An 18,733-nucleotide genomic window follows, 5' to 3' on the forward strand; every position below is an offset into this window, starting at 1 on the left:
CCCCAACTGAGACCTACGGGGGAACGCCCAGGACAGGAGCCCCAGGGAGGTGCTCTCCCCAACAGTGGGGGAACTGCGTACGTGCGTGTGTCTAGGGTGAGAAGTCAAGCCGCCAAAGGCAGAAACAGCAGGCTTCCCAGGCAAATGAAATGTAACAGAAAGGGAAGAGGGAAGAGGAGAGAAGGCAGGCGGGAATGAGAGGGGAGGGAGAGGGTGGGGCCTGGGCAGAGACCCCGCCCCCGGGCCTCTTGAACTAGCTGGTGCTCCTGCGCGGGAGGAGGCCCAGCACAGAGGGGGAAGCAGAGCTCACAGGGCGACTGCAGGGCTTGTGAGCGTTTCTGGAGCAGAAGTTTTCCTCACAGAGAGGGACACAGCAGACAGCAGGCACCATGGAGCCCCCCTCAGGTCCTTCCCGCAGACGGTTCGTCCCCTGGAACAGGCTCCTGCTGGCAGGTGAGAGGGGACAATTTTCAGGGAGTGGGCAGAGACAGTTTTCAGGGAGAACAGGAGACTGGGTGGGATCTCTGGGAGAGACGGGGCTCTGAGAGGGGACAGAGTGCTTCTGTTCAGACCTGAGGGCAGAGGACAGGGGAGCAGGGCAGGGTGGGGGACTCAGCCACAGGAGACTCTCCATGAACTAGAACTGGTGACGGGCAGGAAAACTTCAACTAGTGTAGCTTTTACAAGTTATTCTTCAGTGAGCAGTAACTGTTGAAAACTGATGACGATAATAATAACTTATGTCTGGGTGTCACTACAGAAAAACACTTAACTGCGACACTAAACATTGTCCTTACCCAGCACCCTCAGAAACTGACAAAACCAGACTGTGGAATTCCTGGGACCCCCTCATTCCTTCATCCCCAGGTACAATGTCTGGAGCCTGGTCCTGACACTGTGTTTCAAGCAGGATCAGACAAGCCCCTTCCCTCACGGAGCTTACACTCTGTGGGGAGGAAGACACACAAGCAGAGAGATCTAGAATGTGCTGTCAGGCTCTGACAGGCGTCATGCAGGAAATGGAGGAGGGAAGGGTCAGCAAGTGAACACGGAGGGTCTTTAGAGCAGGTGGTCGGGGGGAAGGACATCTCCCAAGATGCCTCTGAGTGTGAGCAGGTGTGTGAGGGCAGTGAGGGAGTGAGCCGGGGGAAAACTGGGGAAACAGAGGAAATACAGAGCCCAGAGGGGCCGAAGTGATGGGGGCCATGCTGCTGACCTTGAACCAGGAGGACACACACACATATACACACATACAAACACACACCGAGGCTGAGGGATGAAGAGAGCTGCTTATGACCCAGAGCACCATTTTTCCATTCCCCACAAAGGTCAGAATATTAACTGATTTCTCTCTCTTCCCTCCTAGCCTCACTCTTAACTTTCTGGCCCCTGCCCACCACTGCCCAGCTCAGTATTGAAGTGGTGCCCCCACTTGCTGCAGAAGGATCGGATGTTCTTCTACTTGCCCACAACGTTACAGAGAATCCTCTAGGCTATACCTGGTACAGAGGAGAAAGGGTAGAAAACAGCCAGCTAATTGCATCATATAGACCAGAAACTAATGTAATTACCAAAGGGCCTGCGCACAGCGGTCGGGAGACACTTTACCCCAATGGAACCCTGCTGATCCAGCACGTCACCCAGAAAGACACAGGATCCTACACCCTGCTCATTTTAAAGTTTGATTTACAGACAGAAAGACAGACTGGACACCTCCACATACACCGTGAGTGCTTCCGCTTACCTCGGGGTGTTGGGGTGGGAAGCAGTTGAATTCTGCTTTGACAGACCCGGATGGTGCCTCCATCTCCCTCTACATTATGTGCCGTGTTGGGGTTTGAACATTTAGTGCAGGACACACATAATGGAGACAAACTCCAAAGGGTCAGAATTCCATCCAGGGGATCTGGACCCTGCAGACACTGTGCAGAAAGAAGGACGGTCTGATGGGAGGGACTCAGCAGAGGGAGAGAACTCTCAGTCCAGTCCCCCTGGGTCCCTCCCTGCGACCATGACACTGAGGAAGACCCTGCAGGACTCAGTAGGGGCCTGGCCTGAGGGATCCTCACAGAGAAGCTCAGGCCCACGGGGAAGCCCCTCCCCAGACCCTGTCCCAGGGTCCCGGCTCCAGCGACCACGGAGAACATCTGCCGCTGGTGGGTGTTGGCCTCCCAGGCGGGGCTGACTGGGGCGGATGATTCCCAGCTCCCTGAGGCCAAGGTTTCTCAGCAGGTCACCGGCCAGGGCTCAGCCCCTGGCACGTCTGAGCAGGGGTGGAGTCCAGGCCTTCCCCTGAGACTCAGCATGGAGAGCAGGTTAGGCTGGGTCCCCACGCCATTAGCCGACCCCCTGAGCCTCAGTGGAGACTCCAGAGGAAGGTCAGCGTCCCCAAGAAGGACCAGAAGAAGAGAAGACGCTCCCGGCAGCTCCTCACCCCGCAGTGGGCAGCCCAGGGAGCCCTCTCCTGTGGACGCGAATAATAGTAGAGGCAGGGTTTTCTTTTTAAAAATATTTATTTATGTATTTATTAGGCTGCATCGGGTCTTCATTACGACATACAGGATCTTTCGTTGTGGTTCGTGGGCTTTGTTGGTCCACTTAGTTACTCCGAGGCCTGTGGGATCTTAGTTCCAAAACCAGCGGAACCTGCATCTCTAGCATTGCAGGGCAGATTTTTAACTACTGGACTACCAGGAAGTCCCTAGACACAGTTTCTATGTCCAGCTTTAGACCAGCTAATTATTCATGATTTAAGGTTAATACACAGACAACATGGCACTCCTGACGCCATTTACCATTTATTCTGTTTTACTGAAGACAAGCTCAGGGAGCTACAGGGAGATACAGTCAGTGAATCAGAGTCACACAGACCATGAGTGGCCAGTCAGGGGAAATATGTGTGGAAGGGTCAGGCCAACATCACAGCCCCACCCTCTCCTCCCTCCCAGGGGCCTTATCTAGGAACCCAGAAACCAAGTATTGGTTCAGATCCTTTCTTCTTGGGCCTCCTCAACCAGAGGGAGATTCTAGTGTGAAAAGTCAAGGGAAATGGACAATTAATCCCGTTTACTCTGGAGCTAGAGCTTCCCAGGTGGCCTCTAGTGGTAAAGAACCCACCTGCCAATACAGGAGATGTAAGAGACACGGGTTCGATCACTGGGTCAGGAAAATGCCCTGGAGGAGGGCATGGCAACCCAGTCCATGATTCTTGCAAATTACCTGCATCAACAATCAAATTAGTGACAGGAATGTCCAGGCCTCCCCTCCTTAGGTAGCCGATGTACAAGCTCCTTGCACTGAGTGAACCAGAGATCATTTATTTGCTGGTTACTGGAGGTGTTGGGTGTCACTCCCACTGGAGGAAAATGGAAAGGACTCAGTCTACTTCCTCACTCCCCATCCACACCTGCACCCAGCACAGGGCCTGACAGGCTCTCAGTGTTTCTTTGGGGAAGGAAGAATGGAAGGAAAAAGGACGGATGAATGATCTGTGATCTCTTCAGGCTCTGGAATCTGGATGCAGAGTCCTAGGAGGCTCTGGCCACGCCTGCTGCCTGTCTCTCCAGGGAGGGGACCGGTGTTTTATCCTCTGACCACCTGCCCCTAAAGCGCACTGGGAGCCAAGTCTCACCGCTGCTATGGGGCTACTCCGCTGTGGGAGGGTTTCCAGGGGTGGGGGCCGGGGGCCTGCTTCTGGGCTGCAGTGGCGCTCTTAGACCTCTGGATGTTTGAAGTCACTTGAAACCCCCACTTTGAAGTCGCTTGTAAACGGACATTTCTCGCTCTCAGCTCTTTCCATGTCTCTCACCTTCCTCCTTCATTTCAGCCGGGACTGGCCCTGCTCTGCACAGCACCCCGCCCTGAGATTTGTGCGTGCACTCTCAGTCATGTTTGACTGTTTGCTCCTCTGTCCATGGAATTTTCCAGACAAGTATACTGGAGCCAGTTGCCATTTCCTTCTCCAGGGAATCTTCCCAACTCGGGGATCAAATTCACGTCTCTTGCATCTCCTGCATTGGCAGGCAGGTTCTTTCCCAGCTGAGCCACTAAGGAAGCCCCCGCACCCCACTCTTGTTCATTCACTTAGTCATGTCTGACTCTTTGCAATCTTATGGACTGTAGGAGCTCTCCAGGCTCTTCTGTCGATAGAATTTTTTTCAGGCAAGAATACTGGCAAGTGAAAGTGAAAGTGTTAGTTGCTCAGTCATATCCGACTCTTTGTGACCCAGTGGACTGTAGCCTGCCAGGCTCTTCTGTCCATGGAACTCTCCAGGCAAGAATACTGGAGCAGGTTGCCATTTCCTTCTCCAGGGAATCTTCCCAAACTCATGTTTCTCATGTTTCCTGCATTGGCAGACGGGTTCTTTACCAGCTGAGCCACTGGGGAAGCACCGCCCCCACCCCCCAAAGCCTTAAGCTTTCCACAGATACTTCCCCAAATAACTGACTGCCCTGTTCCCAGCCTGGCTTCTGGCCAGGTGCACCCTCCCAGGCGATAGTAAAGGACTCAGAAATCTGGGAGCAGCAGCCTCTGTGGGGCTCCAGCACAAGCCACTTTCCCCAGGTCACCAGGAGAATGAACTTCAGCTTTGCCTTGGTCCAGGGGTCTTTCCCTCCATGGTGCCAGCCAGTGGAATCATGCCACGTGGCAAGGATATGTAGCCCTCCCTCACCGATCTATTCCCTAATGTGACTCAAGCAGGAAGCCAAAGGCAGCAAGACAGGTCTGCAGTCCCCAGGGGCTCATGGGCTCACTTCACCTCTTTGACTTGTGACTCACAGCCTTGTCCTGGTGTGACCGTCCCGTTCCTCTCAGGGATTCCCGAGACCTTCCCAGGATGGGACTGACAGACCTGTGCCATCTGATTGCTTTCTTGCCTACTTCATCACCCGTGTGTCCTCAGGATGTCACCTTTATCACAGGGTGGGATGCTCTCCGACAATGAGGGGCCCGAGCCACTGTCTCTTCACTTAGCCTTGGCCCGACTCAGACAAATTTGATCAAACACTTAGTTGTGTTTTCTGAGTCAGAAAGAAAAAAAAAAAAAAAGCATGCCACACGCCTGTGGTGGGCCCCCTTCCCATTTGCCTGATTTGCCATGGAAACTGGTGAGAGGGACCTCTTCCTCTAACTTTATTAATAGAACACATATCATTTCTGGGCTTCCTTGCTGGCTCTGACAGTAAAGAATCTGCCTACAATAAGGGAGACCTGGGTTCATTCCCTTGGTTGGGAAGGTCCCCTGGAGGAGGGCATGGCAACCCACTCCAGTGTTTTTGCCTAGAGAATCCCATGGACAGAGGAGCCTGGAGGGCTGCAGCCCATGGCGTCGCAAAGAGTCAGACAACATTGAACGACTCAGCACATATCATTTCTGCTCTTTGAGATCATTTTTTTAACCGTTTTTAAAACAGAGACTCCGACTTGCCCTCTGATTCATTCTGTCCTCTTTTTCTTTAAACTTCAGTGTCCATTTATTTATTTATTTGTGGCTCTGCTGGGTCCTCACTGCTGCACACGCGCTCTCTCTAGCTGCAGGGAGTGGGGGCTATGCTTCATTGCGGTGCACAGGCTCCTCACTGTGGTGGCTTCTCTTGTTTCGGGTCCCGGGCTTCAGTAGTTGCAGCACTCAGGTACTGGAGTCCAGGCTCAGTAGTTGTGGAGCACGGGCTTAGTTTCCCCATGGCACATGGGATCTTCCCGTATCAGGGATCAAACCCACGTCCCCTGCATTGGCAGGTGGATTCTTTACCACTGAGCCACCAGGGACGTCCCCGTGTGTTATTTCTGCTCAAACACCCAGTTCCAGGCTGTGCTGCCCAGTCTTCTTGGGGTTTAAGGACTAGGGGAACGCCCATCGTTACCCATCTCTGGGAAACCTTGGGAATTGAGGAGACGGTGAAGACATGTCTCCATCAGGCAGTATAGGTCTGTGCATCTTGAAGGAACTCAGGACCTTCCCAGTCCGGGTGAGAACCCAGGGCCAGGGCCAGAGGAAGCAAGTGGTCTCTGAGTCACAGGCCTGGGATTATGCTATCAAACTCTGACACCTGACTGACACTTGAGGAAGTCTGTGCTTCTTCCAGACTTAAGAGCAGATTGCCTCACACTCCCTGAGCTCAGATATTCATGCATTTGTCTCATGATACACAGACCTGCCTTATTCTTTAAGGGCTTAGTCTGGCTGAGAGGAGAAAGATGGCAACCCTGATTACAAATGCTTTTAGAGGAACCCAAGATATAAAAGGGGCAATGTTCTCTCTGTTATCTGCACAGCGGTGCTACCCACACCCGTCATCACCAGCAACAACTCCAAGCCCTGGGAGCACGAGGACACTGTGGTGTTAACGTGTGGACCTGAGACCCAGAACACCTCCTACATCTGGTGGATCAACGATCAGAGCCTCCCCAACAGCACGAGGCTGGAACTGTCTGAGGACAAGAGGACTCTCATTGTGTTCAATGTGACACGGAAAGACACAGGGCCCTATGTGTGTGAAGCCCGGAACCCAGTGAGTGTCCGCCGCAGTGACCCATTCACCCTGCAGGTCCTCTGTGAGTAACCTCTGTTCCTACGTGGTCCAGGCCACCTGGCTGAATCTGCAGTGCCGGAGGCCAGGCCGTACCCATCCCTCTTAGGTCCCAATGCATGGAGCCTCACCTTTGGACACCCAGGCTGGCCATGACTTCCTGTCCCACGCAATTCAGGCAGGCCCAGCCTTGAGCCAAGACTGGGAGGATATGGACTGCTCTGTCTTGAGAGGCTCAGGGTCACCAGCCTGTGATGGGAGAAACAGGTTAATGTCTCAGACACAGGATGAGTGAAAATGAAGAGGTAGTTATTGTTGGGAAACTGTAAAACAAGACTGTCCCTGACTCAGAGAGATATTTAACTCTTCTACACAGTCCAGGAAGACTGAGTTGGGCAATAAGAAATTATGTAACAGAAAGGGAATGCCTCCCCCACTTTATGGAAGTCCCCTTGGCCCCAGAGATACACAGAGCTGCCAGGCCTGCCTTCACGGAAGTGCAAATAAGAAATGGGACTTGATTTTTTTTAAACTGGAGGATAATTGCTTTACAATGTTGTGTTGCTTTCCGCCATACAACAGCATGAATCGGCCGTTAGTATACATAAGGTCCCCTTTTTCTTCAGTCTCCCTACCAACCCCCATCCCCCGCCCAGGTTGTCACAGAGCACCAGGCTGAGCTCCCTGTGTTATACACAACTTCCCACTAGCTAGCTATTTTACATATTGAGGCTAAATTTTTTTCAATTTATGTATTTTTATTTACTTATTTGGCTGCACTGGGTCATAGTTGTAACATGTGAGATCTTCTGCTTGTGGCATGAAAACTCTTAGTTTCAGGATGTGGGATCTAGTTCCCGGACCAAGGATCAAACCCAAGCCCCTTGCATTGGGAGTGTGATGTCTTAGCCACTGGACCACCAGGGAAGTCCCTGAATTTTCTGATAGTCAAAGAAAATCGTGGGAAAAGGTCCAGGAAAGTTAATTAAAAAACAGAACAACTCCACTTGATGATGAGGATGTTAGACATGTGGGCTGAGAAGAGGGTCCCGGTGCTGATACTACGGAGATGTCCAGGGAGACTGGTCAGGGGTCATCCCAGGGTACCTGGGGGTCAGAGAGGAGGGACAGTCCTCTCCTGACAGATCATCAATGAAGAGAGACTCCATACCTTGATCACAGATTCAGTGCCATCCTCTGGGGCACCTTTACAGAGGTCACTGGGGCCCGGGGCTGGCTGAGATCTCTGAGAGGGAGCGTGGCCCAGGCCCCTGACCCACTCTCAGCAGTCACCCCTCTGTCTCTCCACAGACCCAGTGGCACGGCCCTCCCTCCAAGCCAGCAACACCACAGTCGCAGAACATGAGGGTCCCGTGGTCCTGACCTGCCTCACAAATGAGACTGGGGTCTCCATACGCTGGTTCTTTGAAGGCCAGAGTCTCCTCCTCACAAGGGGGATGACACTGTCCCTGGACAATAGCACCCTCACCATAGACCCTGTCAGCAGAAAAGACAACGGGTATTATCAATGTGAGGTCTCCAACAGGGGCAACTCCAGCAAAAGTGACCCCCTCAGGCTGCATGTGAAATGTAAGTGACCATTTGCCTTATACTATATCTTTCTCTGTGGATTATTCTAACAATCGTGTGGAAAATGGAGAGAGGTCACGGTGGGCAGAATATCAAATGAGACCACTACAGGGCTTCCGAGGTGGCTCAGTGGTAAAGAATCCTGCAATGCAGGAGACAAAGGTTTGATCCCTGGGTTGGGAAGCTCCCCTGGAGGAGGAAATGGCAAGCCACTCCAGTATTCTTGCTTGGGAAATCCCATGGACAGAGGAGCCTTGCGGACTACAGTCCATAGGGTTGCAAGGGGTCAGACACAACTGAGCAACTGAATACACGCACACAGTAAACAGGTGGCAGAATGAGTAACAGCTCAATCTCTGAATCAAATACAGTTTCTTCTCCTGGGTTTAGCATTTTAGTGTAACTTTCACAAGATTTGTTGTTGGTTTTTTCTCCTGTTACCTTTTTTTTAACGTGAAGAATACATAAAATATATAATTTTAGCCATTTTTAAGACTGCAGGTCAGTAGCATTAAGTACATTCACATTGCCACTATCCATTTAGAACTTTTTCATCTTATTAAAAACTCTGTACCCCTTAAACAAGAACTTCTAGAAGTCTCCCACCTCAAACCCTGGCAAACACCATTCTACTTTCTTTGTCTCTATGAATTTGATTATGATAGTCATTTTGTGTAAGTGGAATCATGTTATAGTTCAGTCTCTCAGTCATGTCCAACTCTTTGCAACCGCGTGGACTGTAGCACACCAGGCTTCCCTGTCCTTCACCATCTCCCAGAGATTGCTTAAACTCATGTCCATTGAGTTTGATGATGCCATCCAACCATTTCATCCTCTGTCATCCCCTTCTCCTCCTGCTCTCCTCCCAGTATCAGGGTCTTTTCCAATGAGTTGGCTCTTTGCATCAGATGGCCAAATTAGTGGAATCATGTAATATTATAATTATCCCTTTGGGTCTGATTTATTTCACTTATTAGCATTATGTCTTCAAGGTCCCATCCATATTATAGCATATATCTGAATTCCATTCCTTTGAAAGGCTGAAGTATATTCCCTTGTATGTATATACAACATTTGGTCATTCATAAGTTGATTGTCTTTTAAATTGTTTCTACCTTTTGGCTGTTGTGAACATGCTACCATGAACATGGGTGTATAAGTATCTGTTCAATCACTGCTTTCAATCTTTTTTATTGTGGCTTAATTGCAGCATGAGGGCTTTTCATTGTGGTGTGTGGGCTTTCTTTAGTTGCAGTGTGATGGCTTCTCTTGCTGAGGCACATGGATTCTCCTGTTGTGGCACACAGGCTTAGTTGCTCCGAGGCATCTGGGACCTTAGTTCCCTGACCAAGGATTGAACCCATGTCCTCTGCATTAGAAGGTGGATTCTTAACCACTGGACCACTAGGGAAGTTCCTGCTTTCAGTCTTTTGGGCACACAACCAGCAGTGGAATCACTGGATAAAATGGCAATTGTTTGTCCAACTGTTTGATGAACAGCCATGTAGTTTTCCATGGTGGTTGTACCATTTTGGATTCTCACCCGCAATGCACAAAAGTTTCAATTTTTACACATCCTTGCAAATACTTCTTGTTTTCTGTTTCCTTTTTTTTTTTTTTTTTTCATAACCATTCTAAAGGGTGAGAAGTGATATGTCACTGTGTTTTTGATTTGCATTCCCCTAATTACTGATGATGTTGAGCATCTTTTCATCTGCTTTTTGGTCATTTGTCTCTTTTTTAAAAAAAAATTATTGGAGTATATTTTACAATGTTGTGTCAGTTTCAGGTGTATAGTAAAGTGATTCAGTTATACGTATACGTATATACATTCTTTTCCAGACTCTTTAGCCATATAGATTATTAGCGAATATTGAGTAGAGCTCACCATGCTATACAGTAGGTCCCTGTTGGTTATCTATTTTATATATAGTAGTATGTATATGTTGACCCCATGCTCCTCATTTATTTCCGCACACACACATTTCCCCTTTGGTAACCATAGGTTTGTCTTCTAAATATGTTGAGTCTGTTTGAGTTTTGTAAATAAGTTCATTTGAATCACTTTTTAAAATAGATTCCACCTACCAGTGATAGCATATGATATTTGTCTTTCTCTGTCCAACTTGGTTCACTTAGTATGAGACTCTCTAGGTCCATCCATGTTTTTGCAAATGGGACTATTTCATTCTCCTAATATCTGAGTAATATTCCATGGTACATATATGTACCACATCTTCTTTATCCATTCCTCTTGTTTACATCTTCTTTAATTTCTTTCAGTAGTGCTTATTTATAATTCCTAAGTGTATAAATCTTTCACCTTCCTTGTTAATTCCTAAGTAGTTTGTTCTTTTGATATTATTTTTAATATCAAAATAGAATAAAATTTTCTAACTTCCTTTTTGAATATTTTATTGTATGTAAGAGCAACTGATCTTTACATGTTGATTTAGTACCCTTCAACTTTGATGAATTGTTTATTAGTTCTAACAGTTTTCTGGGAAATCTTTATCATTTTCTACATATAAAGTCATGTCAACTGCAAACAGAAACAATTTTATTCTTCTTTTGCAATTTGGATGTCTTTTGTGTCTTTTTCTTGCCTAATCCCTCTGGCTAGTATGTCCAATACTATTTTGAATAGAGTTGGAAACAGCAGGCATTGTTGTCATGCTCCTGATCTCAGAAAATAAATGTTCACTCTTTCACCATTTAGGATGATGTTAGCTGTGGGATTTTTATATATGGCCTTTATTATGTTGAGGTGCTTTCCTTTTTTCCCTAGTTTTGAGTGTTTTATCCTAAAAGGTTAGTGGGTTTTTTACAATTGGTTTTATTTATTTAACCTCCTTACTTTATACGTCTGTTCATATATTCTATTTCTTTATGATTACATCTTGGTAGCTCTCATGTATCCAGGAATTTGTCCATTTCACAGAAGTTATCCAATTTGTTGGCATAGGATTATTCCTAGTACTCTTATACTTTGTATTATTTTTGTAGAATTAGTAGTAATGATTCTACATTCATTTCTGATTTTTATAATTTGAATCTTCTCTTTTTTTCTTAGTCAATCTAGTTAAAGTTTGTCAATTTTGTTAATCTTTTTGAAGAACAAAATACTGGTTTTATTGATTCTATCTACTGTTTCTCCATTCTCTAATTTCTTTATCTCCATTCTAATTATTATTATTTCCTTCCTTCTGCTAGCTTTGGGTTTAGCTTTTATTCTTTCCCTCAAGTTGGAAATTTAGGTTATTGATTTGAGATCTTTTTTTTAATATAAGCATTTACAATTATAAATTCTTGCACGAGATTCTTCACTTCTCTCAGCCTCAGAGTCCTCAAGGGAGAACTGCAATAAGAGAACCTTCTTTATGGCATTTTTTCACAGATTTAATGTAAGATTCAACTAAACCCTTAGCAAAATACCCACACAGGGAACATTTTCCAAACAATTTCGCTGCTATAATTATTACTATTATCATTGTTGTTGCTGCCGTGTAGTTACTAAGTCCTGTCCAACGCTTTGAGGCCCCATGGACGATAGCTCGCCAGGCTCCACTGCCCATGGGATTTCCCAGGCAAGAAGACTGGAGTGGGTTGCCATTTCCTTCTCCAGGGGACCTTCTCGACTTCATTAGGCTGTATACAGTCAGGTGTTCCTAGGACGACTTGACTCTCGATCCACATCTCATTAGCCACATGGCTTTAGGTTTTCCACCACTGTAAACCTCAGATTTTCCATCTATAAAATGGAAATAGTGTCTATCTGACTGGGTTATTATATGAATTAAATGACATATTTGGCAAATATATAGCACAGAGCCTGGCACAGAGTATGTATGTCATAACAATAGCTCACATTAGCACTGATTTTCAGTCTTGAGTTGAACAGTGAGGACCACTGAAGTAAAAAAGAAGAAACAGACAAAAGGTGTTATATATTTGGGGAGGGAAAGCACAAAGATCCACAGGAACATGTTACTTATAAATATGGAAGAGAGGAAACAGGGGGGTTGAGTACAAAGTTTCATGTCTAGTATGATAGTTTTCATTCCATGAGATGCAGCCAGGATGGGATTAGACATCTAAGACATTCCTTGCAGAAAATGCCTGTGAAGGAAATCGAGGCAGGAGTGGGAGGAGCCTGGGAGGGTCCTCAGAGCAGGATGCACATTGGGTCCCTAGGAAGGAGGAAGTTTCAGGCTGCAGTGCAGTTCTAAGAGAATATCTGCAAAGCTGGCAAGGAGCCCTTGAATTAAAGTCACCCATCACACAAAAGAATTTATTTCTCACAGAATTGGGATTGATTTCATATTCCTGCCAGAAATCTGTGTGAAGGATGGTCTCTGTGCAAAGGGGTAGTGAATTCAGAGGGCCTTCCATCAATTAAGTCCCCACCATAAGACACCTCCCATGGCTCAGACAGTAAAGAATCTGCCTGCAATGCAGAAGACCTGGGTTCAATCCCCAGGTCGGGAAGATCCCCAGGAGAACAAAATGGCAACCCACTCCAGCATTCTTGCCTGGGAAATCCCATGGACAGAGGAGCCTGGTGGGCTACAGTCCATGGGGTCACAATGAGTCAGACGTGACTCAGGAACTCACACTTTCGTAAGACACCTAACAGGTGCATATTCATGGCAGCCAGACCTGGTACCCAGGTAAAGATGTAACCATGAAAAGCTGGGAAGTTATAACATACAAAAATAACCATCATCAGTCCTTCTTACATTTCCAAAGACTTCAAACATATGAGTGCAGAAAAGCGAGGTTGGAATTGAGGAATGTGGTCACCAACCTAGAAATACAATCAGAGAGGAAAGAATCGCAAGGATATAGGCGGTTACTCACCTCACAACAACCTTCCACAGAAAGTTTATACCTTGGAGGATCAAGTAGAGAGTATTTCATCTTGAGCTATTTCCCAGAGACCCTCCCACTGTAAAATAATATCGCCTTCATTCATTCATTCATTCTTCTCTTTTCTTTCCACAACAGATAAACCGACATCAGAAAGTTCCTCTGACCTCTCAACTGGTGCCATTGTCGGCATCGTGATTGGAGCTGTGGCTGGGGTGGCTGCTCTGATACCAGCCCTGGTGTATTTTCTGTACATCAGAGAAACTAGATGGTATGCCACCTTTCCTCTTGTTCTGCTTTCTTCGAGGCTGACTGCCCTGCTCAGGAGAGCGAAGGAGACTTCGTGTCTGTCTCTGGCCTAGATCTGCTCCTCAGTCTTCCTGCTTCTCGGCACTGATTCTTATGGGTCTCCTCTTCCCTGGTCTTCATGTTTCCTGGAACCCCCTGTCTCTTGGACATGGCAATTGCCACCTCCATCTGGTTTAGAGGGGGCAGAGCCAACTGTGTTCCTGTGTCCCAGGCAGGGAAACCAAGGTCCAAGAAGGAAAACCAATGAGGACATGAAAGGAGGGGCAGGAGGAAGGGAGACCTGTGCTCTGTCGACCACAAGAGCAGGAGGAGGGAGGGACAGGACTGGAAGAGAACCTAAGAAAAGCAGGAACAACCCAAGCCCTCCTGGGCAATAAAGAAAGTGAGAAATAACCAGCATCTACCTACAAAAGTGGAAAGATGTCCTGGTAGAAATAGAAGCAGCTGAGAGGAATGGCCATAAATGTTCTGAAGAACCAGTAAACCAGAGAGGAGTAAACATGAGAGGGGGTAATGGGTAGATTGAAGACAGAGGTCCTAGGAAGAAAGAGGACCAACCAAGGTAAAAATGAACATGGAGGGGCCCAAGGAATCATGCTGACATTGTGCTTCCTAATTCAAGAAGCAGAGACCCTGTGCCTGGGAATAGTAGTCACTGTGTCTGATATTTATTTAGGGCAACTGACCAGTGCAATCTCACAGAGCACAAATCCTCAGATCACAACCACAGTAAGTAGAGCCACTCACTCAGGGAGAGCTGGTTTGTTCCACCACGTGCCCTGACAGACCACGGAATCCCTACCTTCTGAAATATGAGAGGTGATCTCAGTCCCCACCCTCAGTTTGGCACAGGTCCTCACACCCTTCCTAGTCATGGAAGAGTCCCCAGAGACATGGCCCCTCTGAGGCCACACAAGCCAGGCAGCCGTGAGATGGCCGAGCTTCCAGGAGCCCTTTCCTCATCCTACCTCCTTCCCCCTCCTGCCTCTGTTATGGATGTGGGCATCTCCTATGGTGAGACTTTCCCTGCCTCTGGTGCTCTGGGTGCTGTGGGCCTCAGCCCGTCCTGCCTCTGGAGCCTGCTGCCTAGACACACACCTGTGAGACACACGTGGGCAAAACTCAGGCCTTGTGAACTGGTAGAAATCTTCAGAAGTGCACTGAGGCCTCCCCTCAACACCCCCACCCCGCCCCACCACCACCTCGGTCTAATGCACTGGGGTCTGGACCACAGACTGAGGGAAGAGAAATCCTTAAGTCTTAATCATGGGCCCCCACCCTCCCACCACCTGCCTCCTCCTTCAGCTAGAAGTCACAGCAGCTTTAGGAACAGTCCTTTCTGAGGCCATAAGGCAACTCTGCATTTTCTTGGGTTGATGACTCTCCTTTGTTTCCCCAGGTCAAGTCACTCTGACAGTTCACCTGGAAAGGTAAGCACAGCCAGCTCCACTGGCTCCTTTTCTGATGGAAATATCTCTGTGTAGAATGGGTTAGTCCTGTAGACACAAATGGGAAATCAAGTTTGGGTCAAACTTCCCCACTGCAGCAACAAAGAAGCATTACTCCTACAAGTCCACCTCACTGGACTTGATCACAGCTGGGACCATGGACAAGTAACTTAACCTCACAGGGCCTCAGCTGAGTCCTCTGTAAAATGGGTGTGCTGCCTACTTCACAGAGGAGATCAAGGAATTAAATGACATAACAAAGGTAAAGCACTCAGCACAGTGGCCAGAGCAAGAAATGCACTAGATCATTCTCCCTCTTCTGCCTCCAGGCTGACTCTGGTGTTACTGACAAATGATAATTTCCAGTGTTATAGACCTGAGGTCTTGATTCCTTTACCTTCTAATACTTTTACTGAATTTTCCTCATCTTAATCTTCAACAGAATACACATATAAACTGAAAAATGCTTCAATCATAAGAATTGGGTTGACCCAAGTGTGTTTATCCGTGAGATCTTATGGAAAAACTTATGGAAAAACCTGAATGAGCTTTCTGACCTACCTAATAATTTTAAGAGTATGTAAGTTTCCACAAGTTGTTCATATCTATGTAACAGTACCCAATCATTTAAAAAAAATCAGCCCCCCTCAACACACACACACACACACACACACACACACACACACACACACACACACACACAGTGCTCCAGTTACTTCCCTCTGAAGAGTAAATACTGTCTTCACTTGCAATGCATTAGACTACTTTTACTTGATTATGTGCTTATATAACAAAACACACAGTGTACATGGGTGTGGCTTCTTTCATTCAAAATTGTTTTACAAGATTCATTCATATGTTTGTGTGCCTTTATTGTCTATTTATTCTTATTGCTGTGCCATCATATTCCACTGAAGAATTCCATAATCATCCATAATGGTCATTCAATAGGATGTTACTAAGCAGAGAGTATAGGTAATAAAAACCCTTCCCTGAAGCTAAAAGTTTCAAAGTGGTAAGAGCATGGATGCTAAGTGACCCTGGACAAGGTGAGTGTCTGGCCTGTGATGCTGATTCAACTAACTGCTGCTCATGCCTTTCAGGTTAATGAAGTTGAATATTCCTCCCTGAACTTCAATGCCCAGGAATTAAAAAAGAAAGCGACTTCAGCCTCCCCATCTCCAACACATACAAAAACCATTCAGAAGTGAAAAAACAGTAATGGAACCTGTCCTGCTTGTTGCACTGTTGACTTATTCCAAGCTTCCCACCTCCATCCCCAGGAGATCCCTCTGCCCTCATGGAAAATGAGGAGACAGTCTTCCCCCAGCTCCTTCAACCCCTAATGAGGCTCCTCCAGGGTGCCTGGTCACAGCCCCTTCCTTCAGTGTCAGTGGATGAAAAGGCACATCCACTAGGAGCTCTGTAGGAAACCAAAACTTCCTCGTCATTGAAATCAAGCAAAGCGGACCTTGGGAGAAAGTTGCTAGAACCTCTGCCCCTAGACCAGTTGTAAACTTGTGTATTCAGAACACATTCATTCCTTCCCACCTCAGTCCTATTGGAGTCTAACATGAATTTGCCATAACCTGGAGAATGATTTCTTATCCACTGAAATGCCTGTGCCAGAAAAGAAGAGCAAGGATAAGGAAAACAAAGACCTTCTGCACTCTGAAGCCCGATGTGAACCCGCCATTCACAGGAAGACACATACATGACCAGCTCTGAACTGGGAAGTTCTACACCTTTGTCTGCTTTCAGGGTTGTCTGCCTGCAGGATCAGGGACTAAGCAACTTACTACTTAGCTAGAATACCATCTAAACCTTTAAAAGCGTGCCTTCAGAGAACCCGCTAGAAGCAACTAGAAAACAACTTCTCAGCGTTCGTAAGTGTATGTTGATGGAAACTGCAAAAACAAAAAACAAACAAACAAACAAAAAAAAACGACACACATTGTTTTAATAATGCTATGGGCTTTATTCAAGGCAATGCCCGGAGATTCAGGGGTCATCGGTTTATGGGGCAGTCAGCTCTTACCAGATGCAATCTGCTGGGATTGGGGAAAGGACTCAGAAATCACCCTGCAGAGATTATTTAAATAATGGTCAAAGAATGTACAATTTGGGGGTATTGTGTTGTTTTTTCCCTTCCTTCTGAGACATTCTGCCATTTTAATTTTTGTAACTGCTTGTTTATGTGAAAGGGGTTCTGTTTAATTTGCTGCATAAGCCAATATGACCACTTCAGGAGGAAGAACCTACCAAAGCCCCTCATGTCCCTCTGGCCATGAGCTCCCTAAGCCTTTTGTGTCAGGGGCTCCGCACAGAAAATAAGAAGTAGCAGTTGTCTACCTCACGGCCAGAAATGGGTCTCACTCCATTTCTAGGCATCTCAGGCCAGTCATCAACTGCCTTCTCTTCCGTGTTCCCGCCTGTGCCTGTTCTGTCTGTCTGCCCCGCTTACCTTCTCAGGAGCCTTCTTGAGAAGCAGGAGCGCCCTGAAGGGAACACGGCCCCTTGCGCTGTTAGCATTGTTTACAGCCGAGGAGGCCGCACTGGTGCGCACGCTCCTTAGGACACAAGGTGCAGATTATGACTCAGCCCTGGGTTTCTTGAAGAGCCTCTGGAATTCTTCTCCCATGGGGTGCACGGGACCCAATGTGTCGGCACAGAAAGGGAGGACGGGAGGAGGAGAGGTGCACCTGCTTCTCACCAGCCTTCTGCACAGACGGGGCCTCCTTGGGCTGCTGAGAGAAAGGCTTTATTTCACCTTCATGACCGACCGCCTGCTGTGTGGAACTGGCCCCCCAGAGAGGGGTGGCTGGGAGCGCTCTGTACTCAGTACCTCTTTCAGGGTTTTCTCACCCTGATACAGACTGTGTACACCTCCCCTCATGCAAGCAATTCTGCATAATTTAATTTTGCCTGGCTGAGGCCACTTCTGAATGATTTGTAAAAATTGCTCTATATTTATAATAAATATTGTGTATCAGATATCAACATGCTGCCTCACAGTTGGTACTGCTTTCTACACTGCCTTCCTTACAGGCAGAAGAAATAGAAATTGTTCAACAGGGAGTCAGAGTGAGCCTGTTTCTAAGTCCAGAGGTATTGGATCCTGGGATCCGAGAGCTCAATCAATTCATGTGCACACCTGCTGACAAAGTGCGTCCACCTAGAGCCACAGGTCACTGCTCCAACCTGCCTGGAGGACCTGCCTGTCTTCCTCTGGGAGAGAAGGAGAGAAGATGATTTCATGAGTAAAAGGTCTGCTGGGCTCTTCACTAGGGACACACCACACTGCCCACACAGATGGCTCCAGTACATCCCATGCCTGATCCAGTGTTCACACCCACAGTCTCCATGGGCTCAGGTGTGTAGAACTCTCTCCAGCACCTCCCACCTCCTTGTTCCCTGTCCCTTTTTCTGCCCCTCAGAGAGTCAGAGCTCTTCCAACCCGGATAACTTTCCTTTATTAATTCTACCAAGAATTAGCCTGTCATCTCATTTTCTTCACTTCCAAGCAATTCGAACATGTGCTGTCTTTCCCCTCCTCAGCCCCTGATTTCCCTTGGCCCTCTGCTGTGGTGCCTCCATCCCAAGACCACTGGAAGCAGCAATAAAATCAGTACACAGGGGACTTCCCTGGGAATAAAGAATCCATCTTCCACGGCAGGGGCCACTGGTTGATTCCCTGGTCCAAGAAGATCCCACATTCCGTGGAGCAACTAAGTCCATCCGCCACAACTACTGAGCCTGTGCTCTGCAACAAGAGAAGCCACTGCAGTGAGAAGCCCACCCACCACAACTAGAGAGAGAGCCCTCACTCTCCGCAACTAGAGAAAAGCCTGTGAAGCAATGAAGATCAGCCAAATATAAAATAAAAAAGCAAAAATTTATTTTTTTAATTGGCAGTAGTAATTGATGGCCTTGAACTTCCCAAGTGGTGCTAGTGGTATAAAGAACCCAACCACCAATGCAGGACA

General features: G+C 47.4%; 1 protein-coding gene across 2 annotated transcripts; it reads left to right on the top strand.

Annotated features, from left to right (window-relative positions):
- Positions 1 to 256: 256 nt before the first annotated feature.
- On the top strand, positions 257 to 17,736 carry LOC133054432 (carcinoembryonic antigen-related cell adhesion molecule 7-like). 2 transcript variants are annotated; one of them, XM_061139400.1, is made up of 7 exons: positions 257 to 453; positions 1,367 to 1,726; positions 6,278 to 6,556; positions 7,843 to 8,121; positions 13,129 to 13,261; positions 14,699 to 14,729; positions 15,851 to 17,736. In XM_061139400.1, exons 1-7 carry the CDS (start codon positions 390 to 392, stop codon positions 15,956 to 15,958), a joined length of 1,254 nt encoding a protein of 417 aa, XP_060995383.1. In that variant the 5' UTR covers positions 257 to 389; the 3' UTR covers positions 15,959 to 17,736. The 2 variants fall into 2 exon arrangements, with proteins under 2 accessions (XP_060995383.1, XP_060995384.1); XM_061139401.1 differs by lacking the exon at positions 7,843 to 8,121 and having other exon boundaries at positions 258 to 453.
- Positions 17,737 to 18,733: the final 997 nt, after the last annotated feature.

The sequence above is a fragment of the Dama dama genome, chromosome 4, assembly GCF_033118175.1.
Source record: "Dama dama isolate Ldn47 chromosome 4, ASM3311817v1, whole genome shotgun sequence".
NCBI lineage: Eukaryota > Metazoa > Chordata > Mammalia > Artiodactyla > Cervidae > Dama > Dama dama.

Bases quoted from the DNA above. Each gene is read 5' to 3' on its own strand.
- LOC133054432 (XM_061139400.1), top strand. From the start codon at position 390: ATGGAGCCCCCCTCAGGTCCTTCCCGCAGACGGTTCGTCCCCTGGAAC. The intron at 454-1,366 runs GTGAGAGGGGAC...CTTCCCTCCTAG, and splicing joins GAACAGGCTCCTGCTGGCAG to CCTCACTCTTAACTTTCTGG. The intron at 13,262-14,698 runs GTATGCCACCTT...TTGTTTCCCCAG, and splicing joins TACATCAGAGAAACTAGATG to GTCAAGTCACTCTGACAGTT.